The 9,102-nt window shown below is 29.4% G+C and overlaps 1 protein-coding gene across 1 annotated transcript; it reads left to right on the top strand.

Moving 5' to 3' along the window:
• Positions 3,827 to 5,050, top strand: LOC105162129 (calmodulin-like protein 3). The gene has a single exon (XM_011080086.2). The coding sequence runs from the start codon at positions 4,042 to 4,044 to the stop codon at positions 4,711 to 4,713; it is 672 nt and encodes a 223-aa protein (XP_011078388.1). The 5' UTR covers positions 3,827 to 4,041; the 3' UTR covers positions 4,714 to 5,050.

A 9,102-nucleotide genomic window follows, 5' to 3' on the forward strand; every position in this document is an offset into this window, starting at 1 on the left:
ACATGTACGTATAATTTATAATATTTATTATAAAAAAAATATTTTTTTATATTTTTTACTTTCTTATTAATATTATATCAATATATTGTGTATATATATGTATGTGAATATAATTTATAAGTTATTTTTATAATTTGTGTAACTCTGAATCATCGATCTACTTTACATAAATATGAGCCTTTGATTTTATATATCAATATGAATCATTGATCTAAATAAAAAAGATTTAAATTATTGATTTATTTATTAAATCTAAATCGTCGATATATATAAATCAAATCTAACAGTTCATGTTTAGGAGTATAAATATTATTTTATAAATAAAATTTAATTAAAATCATACCTAGGGCACGTGATGCATACACCATCCCTAAGGGATATTTCGCTTTTCTCAAAAAAAAAAAAAAAAAAAGAAAAACAAAAGGGATAAATTGAGAATTTTTTTCACCATAAGGGGTGTTTTGCCGCTTTTGAATAACACAGTGGGCGGGATGCATTTTGTTCGTTTATTAACTTTTGTCATAATTTTAGCTATGATTAAAATATTTATTATGATTTTTAACAATGGTTAATATTTTTTCTTACTTACAAAAACAATAATGAGCAGTTGTTGCATAATTGTAGTTAAATAGTATTTGGTCGTATTGTCCCTAACAGTAAAGCAATTGCATGAATGTTTCAGTGCCAATTCATATATTAGAAAATAAACAAAAAAGACAAAGACATGAAAAGGGCTAAGAATTTCTTGAGCCAAAAAAATAATTTATATATACATGGGTAAATTACAGTTGTTCTTTTTTAAAATTTGATATAATTTTAAATATTTTTTTATTATTTAAAAAATTATAAATATCCACATTAAATGAAATAAATAAGTAATCCTCCAGACAGTGAGATGGATTTAGAAGTAACAATTGGGATGCGTATTGAAAGATCAAAAATTAACAGAATTAAGCAATTTTGTGAAACCAGTTCGCGAACAAATAATGTTGGAACACAAATCACAAAATACGATTAGATATGTTGTTTACACAAATTGAAAAGGGGAATTTACCTGGATAACAACTGCATTATAAAAATTATTGTTCTAACATCAATCAAATCACAAAAATAATTTTTTTTTGCCTTGAAGAAATTAGACGTCCCATAAAAATAGTATACCAAGTATTGCACCACTTCCTTCAAAATAGGATGGTGTAAGAGTTTTAGCTTTTGCACTATACTGAATCTCACCTTGAACGATACTCGGTCGCCGAAAAACCTAAGCAAATCCGAAAACTAGGAAAGAAAGTAACAATTATTTTTTTGTGCTATGCTATTCTGAAGTGTATAAAGTGTGGTTTAAGAATGCTCGGGGATTTGCCCTATATATAGGACTCCCAGCCATTAAAGCAGCCATAAATACCAACCAATAACTGTCAATAAGCCTCGGACATTTTTGACAGCCATTAAAGCAGCCATAATATTTGAAAGTTCGTCCGCATTGGGTAGGCGGGCAATGGCCTATGGACGGGGTTTTCCTATGTTCACTCTAATATTCAATAACACTTCAAACTCCAATTGAATTTTAAATTTAACATAAGAAGTTCATGTCTACAATGGACGTTCAATGCGGGGTAAGTTAGAGTTATTTCTAACACCCCACCCCAATCTCCTTATATCTTTATCAAAGCACACAGCAAACCCATCATTTTGCAACGTGAGGCAACAAAGTCTTTTGTTCTTCTTCTCAATCTAATCTATGGATTACCATTGCATTGGCATTCAACTTTTAAATTAAATTATTGTCACAAAATTAGCAATTGATCGTTTCAATTACGACAACGGAGACTACTACTTTATTCTTACTGTTTTTTTTAGGTTAAAAAAAATATAACAAAGTTTGAGTGTGAGTAAATTAAATAATCCATCAGGACATATTATTCCATAAAAATATTTTAAAAAATTCTAAAGAATATGTGAAATTACAATTTATAATTCAAAATGGTATTTCGATCCGTTGACCCAAAAAAATTGAATCTATGTATCCACTGAATCCGCTTTCAAATTGGTTGCAATCCTTAAATTTTGGTCTTTTCTTTTCTGGACTTATAGTGCACAAGAAGTCATACCTAACCCCGGCGGCTGAAGAAATATTTTGAGGCTTGTGCCTGTTAGAATGTTATGGATGATATAATTAGTTTCAAGATAATAATATATTTTTTGTGAAGTATTATATATATATATATATATTTGAAGGTTTAATATTAGATATGTAAGCGAAAAATTAAAATTTGAATCGAAGAAATGAAAATCGACTTGAGGCGTGGATGTTACTTTCATGGGTTTAATGCAATTTATCCTTTTTGTGATATTGAAAATGAGCAAATTACCCTTCTAAAAAAAATAAATAGTGATTTATCCCTTTATATTTTAAAAAATGAAGCAATTTTTACCTCCCTGCAATAATTATATTTTTCTCAATATATCTTAGTATATATTTTGCATATTAAATTATCACCAAATTATTTTCTAATTAAAATAAATTTTTAATAAGTAAAAAAGTTTAAATCAAAAGTGGAAAAATAAATTAATGTTTAAATTAAAAGTGGAGTAATAAATTAATATATATATATATATATATATACTATATATGCTTAAGCAAAATTTAAACACTTTTAGGGAAAAAGATTAATACATATATTTTGCCATACTTTTTAAAGAAAATATATTTAAAAATGAATATGTAATTACTCACACTTATCTAAAAAACTAAATAGATAATAACTTAATTTTATTATCAAAATTAAGAAAAAAATTATTCTACTCATTCAGTACTCAATTTTGAATCCATCGTTTTTTTAAGTAAAATAGATTAATTGATTTTACTATCTTATTGTATGCAAGAATAAATAATCTAAAAAGTAAATAATTGGATGGCGGTCGAGCGGTTCCAAACTTACTTGGTCTTGTACAATTTGATCAATTACATGTCCCAATTTTGAATCCATTCCACGCATATATCAAAAGTATTTGACAATCATGTGCTCTTTCACCTGCGGATACGAGTACCAGTTTGTATGAAATTTAACTCAACTTTTGACGGCAATACACTATTGCTGCTTTTTCTGGTCGTTTAAGTGCCTGATATATTCACAGTGGAACATGAAAAACTCTACTCAAATTAGCGCTCACACAGATGGTTTAAATATTTGATATGTTCGTGACAAAATACGAAATCCCGAACATGACATAGCGGGAGTTACAACCAATCAAAATAACTAAATAGTCTATTGAAATATGAATAGGGTTAAAATTAAGGTAAGTTACAATCACATTCCCTGCAATTTGACATAATTATAAATATTTATTTATCGTTTGAAAATTTACAAACACCCTTTTGATTTTAACGTTCGTGTAATAACGAACTTATTTTGTTAGCCTCCATTAGGCTTCCATATAATTTTTATATGTAAACTGACTGAAATGTCCTATTGCAATATGAATTATAATTTTATATATTTTTATAAATATTTATTTTGCTCATTCTTAATTTTTTTTATAATTTTCTGAATATTTTTTTAATTTTTTAAAATATTCAGCAAGATCGTTTAAGGACTATATAATCATTTTTTATTTAAAAAGTATTTATATGTTTTCATATGACGACAATAATTGACCCAAAAACTTATGAAATTCCATCAACATCAAAGTTTCAAAGAATCAATATAATAATAAATTGATGGAAAAGATTGAAAAATGTATTAAATGGTTTGCAACAGAGAAGCATCACAATCATGATTCATGACTGCACTATTCTGTGTCTAAAGAATTTACATGTTATTCATTGTTTCTCTCTCTAGAAACAAAGTTATTTTCTTTTGCAGTTATGACAGTTTCACGCGGTTTGTGGGATCAACCTAAAGAACCCATCAACCCACCCCCGCCCCACGCGTTAACTTCTTCTTCAATGCAGAAAGTCCATTCTTCCTTTTAACCGAACCCCAGCGCAGAAATTTGTTGTTTCGTGTCATTTCAGTGGCACAGCAGAAGAAGAGAGAGATGATTGCCATACTGTTATACTGTTTTCTCTTCATATTTGGCCTCATCTGCACAGTCTCCACCATCCCTCCGACTAAGAAATTCCTCTCACGATGCGTCAAATCCTTCAATCATCGGCCCAGAACCCCTTCACAGGATGCTGCCAAAACCAGCTCCAATAACGCTAAGACTAGCAGCAGCAGGAGGGGGGGGATCGAACTCCGAGGCGTTTTCGCGACGTTCGACAAGAACAACGACGGGTACATAACGAGGGAGGAGCTGAGGGAATCGCTGAAGAACATTGGGATTTCGGCAGGGGAGAGAGACGTGGCTGATATGGTGGAGAAAGTGGACTCAAATGGAGATGGGCTGATTGATTTCGACGAGTTCTGCGAGCTATTCGACTCGATATCTGGCGGCGACGAGGGGCGTGGAGAAGCTGAAGAGGGGGCCGGCGGAGATGGGGATTTGAAGGAGGCGTTTGATGTGTTTGATGGGAACAAAGACGGGCTTATAACAGTTGAGGAGCTGGGATTGGTGCTTTCCTCTCTGGGATTCACAGAGGGGAAGAAGTTGGAAGATTGCAAGGAGATGATCAGGAAAGTGGACATGGATGGAGATGGGATGGTCAATTTTGATGAGTTCAAGAAGATGATGAGAGCCGGCCTCGGCAGAATCATTCCAGTTTCTTGACAAATCTCTTCAGTTTTCGGTACTCAAATCTTCATCTCTCCTTTGCATTCAAATCAGATCTATGTGATCCCCATCATTCAAGATTTAGGTAGTTTCTTTTAGTTTGATCAGAAGAAGATGATGATTTAGCAATAATTCCCACAGTTGAAACACACATTATTTTTCAGTTCATCATAGCCATGTACAGCTCCTGTGGAGAGATCTGCCATAGCTTCAGACCTGAACTACTTAGAATGATTTCATCGATAGCTGTAGCATAGGAGATATCAAACCAAAGCTAAAATTTCTTCTCTGATTTGCTGTTGGTGTGGGTTCTGGATTCCAAGACTTGGAATTAGCGCTGTGTTTCAGACTAAGTCTGTTAATTAGCGCTGCAAGTTGCAGTGGCCTAGGTGTTGACTCTTATTTAAAAATTCCTCCTACTTACAATCTTTGTAAATTAATACTTGATAAATTAAAATAATAATCTTTTTTTGTTTTAATTTGAGCTCAAAATCAAAATTAATTATTTTAATAAATTAATAAGATAATAATTTCGGAAAGAATCTTACATGAATTTATGGTCTCTTCAATATTATAAATTAATACTTTTATAAAATTATACATATACAGTAAAACCTCTATAAATTAATAACCTTGGGACCATGAAATTTTATTAATTTAGAGAGATATTAATTTATCGATAAATTAATATTTTATTAATTAAAAGAGAGACTTTTTAAATTCAACAAATTTAGTACATATGTAGTGAAAATAGATGAATTCATATATGTTTCATTGATTATATTCATGCATCAATCAACTTTTTATAGCTAATTAAATATACTCCTGTATAATATCAATTCATTGTATACAATTAACTATTATATTCATAGACACATGTATCAATTCATTGGAATTACTTAAATATACATGTTTACATTAATTCGTTGCACTTAAATAACTATTATAATCAATTAAATATATTCATGCATGATGAATGAAACATATACTACATAAATCTCGAAATGATAATAAAATAATTTATAACACCCAACCATGTCTTTTCATCTAAAAGACATCACAAAATCATCCATGAATGATCAAATGCGTGAAGCATTACAGACTTCATATTTTAGTAAATTATCATAATATTTATAATTGTAATATTTATGAATTATTAATTTAGAGTTTTAATGGGACCTAATATTTATAAAGGAATTTTTCAAAAAATTATTATTTTCTTATCTTATCGAATTTGATATTTTTTACAAAGCCCCAAGTCGGGACCGGAAGATTTTATTATTTTAGAAAATTTATTAATTTATAGAAGTTTTACTGTATATATATATATATATATATATATGTTATTGAATGTAGTTGTTTTAGAAGTGGTGGCACCCGTGGACTCAACCACACTTGAACCAATTATATGAAAAGTGCAATACACGTCCTATGTACAGTTTAAAAAAATGACCCGTCAGACACCAAGTGTGATAAACTTGCTTTGTGATTGATTTGACTCGACCAAATTTGATTCGAACAAAAATTTTCCACCTACAAACCTTATAATAATGATTAAGCATGTGCTTTGTATGCTGATTTGGATCTCAATGACTGATCTATTGTCTTAAAAAATTAAAATTTAATCACATAAAAATTAATATACATATCTTGAACGTACGTTCATCCTCTCCAATCATCTCGACAAGTTCTTTGTTTCATGTGTGAAGTTTCTTAAGTTGTTCGCATTATTTTTGGTGCCCTTTGATTAATAACTCAATCCAGCCTGTGGTTTCTCGTTCGCCGTCGAAGGTTATGTACTCAACACTGTTGTGCTTATATATAAATATTGAATGATTGCACGGTTTTCGTTTAAAAAACAAAAGAAAAAAAATACCAACAGGCTTGGGATTATTAACATATTAGTTATCGTTACACGTCGTTTTTGCATGTATATAATAAATAATTTTTTATATTTTAAAATATACAAACCAACAAATCATATTTTTAAAAGAAAAAAAGAAAGAAAAAAAATAACTTTTATCCACACAACAAAAGCATTGGTGTAGAGTTGTTAAAATGACGTAGAGCCACTTTTATAAAAAGAAAAAAATAATTATAATTAATTTTTAAAAATGATCTAATTAGGGGGATAATTATTATATTTCATAATTAGTATTAGCTATTGTGGCACGCCATTTTTATGTGTAAGTAATAAATAATATTTTATATTATAAATATAAATAAAATATATAAACCAATATAACATAAAGAGAAAGATAGAAAAGAAAACTAATTTATCAATTAATCTAAAAATTTGACATTTGAATAAGTTCATTATCTTATAAATTGAAGAGTTTTTTGACTTTACAAAAAGGTAATCGTCGTTTGTGAATGAGAGCTACTTTTATATATATATATATATATATATATATTCGTATAGATAAATTTTATTGATTCGCATTGAAAATGTCGTAAAAGTTTAGGATAACATTGAAGTTAAGCAGCTAGACAATGTATTACCAGCTTTTTCTTCTCTTTCTCTTTATTTTAGGCCAGTTGTTGTGCCACATTGTTTCTGTGTGCATATAATAATTTTTTTTAAGTTTTAAAATATATTATAATTAAAAATAACATATATAAACTAACAAGTCATATTTTTTTAAAAAAGAACACAATTTAAAAATATTATCAACACAACAAAAATATTGATATAATAATTTTATAAACTGTTATTTATAAGTAAAAAATATCTTTTCTTTTTATATCAGTACAGATTAATGGAGGAAAATGAGCCGTGAGAAAGTCCAGAAAGAATATAAAGTGTTGTAATAAAGAAGAAAGCTACACTGAAGAATATCATCTTCAAGAATACGTGTTATCGAAGGCACATAAATTCGTGCAGCACTTAAAAGATAAAGATATTCGCTGGGATCCGATTTTTATTTTAAATTTTATTATATGTTTTATTTCATTAATATAAATATGTATATATGTAGTATTTATAAAAGAATGTAATTAAACGACTAATTCACATCATTCTCATTATGAGGTTTGGTATAATTAACCGTATTTAGTACCTCTGGAGTTTATCTTCGTCCTCAAACATATTATTTTGACGGTTAAAATTCGCTGAATTTAATATTATCATATTTAGTCTCTATTGACTTATCGCATAGAGTATTAATTTACTTTACTCAAACGTAATTTGAAATCTAATTATCCGTGATATGGAAAATACGCAAATAACTATTTTTCGAGAAATAGAATAGCGATTTACCCCCTCACGCAAATGGTGTTGTGCATGTGTCGATTTTTTCTTTTTTTACCTTTATTTCACAACTATTGAATCTATAATATAAATCAATGGTTGATATTTATTCTTTACTAATATACTGTCCAAATCATATGTTACTTAATTGATGCCCAATATCTCATCTTTCAAAACACAGCAGCTGGGAAGCCAATTCAACTGGTTTTGTTGGGCCAAATTGAGGTGCATTGCAATGGCGTATTTGTTCGCTGGGGAAAGTGCAATTGGAGAGAAAAATCAGACTAGAAAGTTGGTGGTTTACGAAAAGAAAGATGTTGAAGAAAGAAATAAATAAATAAAAAAATGGAAAATGAAAAAAAAAAAAAAAGATCCGTATTTATATTTTATTGGAATTATACAAAATGACCATCCACAATTTTTTGAAGATTGAGAAATACGATGAGAAATCACAACAAAAATAGTTTGATATATGTAGATTTCTTGAAGATTCAAGTATCTTGCATGGACGAAATATTGGGGAACTTGAGGAAATGGCCTTTAAGGGAAGAGGTTTTATTTAATGTTCTTGCATGTTTCATTTTTTTGATATAGTAGTGATAAGAAAGGCGAGGAAATCCTTTTATAGGAAGAGAGAGCGAGAATAATTTTGTAATCAAAAGATGAAAAAGAAAAATGAGATGTGATAGAGAGGTGAGATGCGGTAGACCTTTGCTATGATGTGCGCCAACATTGCAAGATAACACATAATAAAAGAAAATTATTTTTGGTTCGAGCGGGAGATGGTACGGAGATTACTCTGATTGTCCCCCCCATGTGCCATGACCTATCTCTTTTCCCAGCTTTTTGTTAGTTACATTTTCACAGGGTCGAACTGCAACACTTGGTGTAATTAGCTTGATGCTCTAGACCTGAGCTAATACATTTTTTTTTATGTATGATAATATAACATTTTAAAGTAAAAAGAATAAAGAAAATACACATATTGTGTATAATGTTCATCGGAACAAACATTCCCCTAAAAAAGGTGATAATAAATTTAACTTTTTACTGAAATTCATAAAAGCTTCCTTATAAGGTGCATAATAAAATGCCCCGTAGCCAACAACAATCAAGGTTTCTTAAGGCGCATAGTA

This window comes from Sesamum indicum, linkage group LG5, assembly GCF_000512975.1.
Source record: "Sesamum indicum cultivar Zhongzhi No. 13 linkage group LG5, S_indicum_v1.0, whole genome shotgun sequence".
In the NCBI taxonomy this organism is placed as follows: Eukaryota; Viridiplantae; Streptophyta; class Magnoliopsida; order Lamiales; family Pedaliaceae; genus Sesamum; species Sesamum indicum.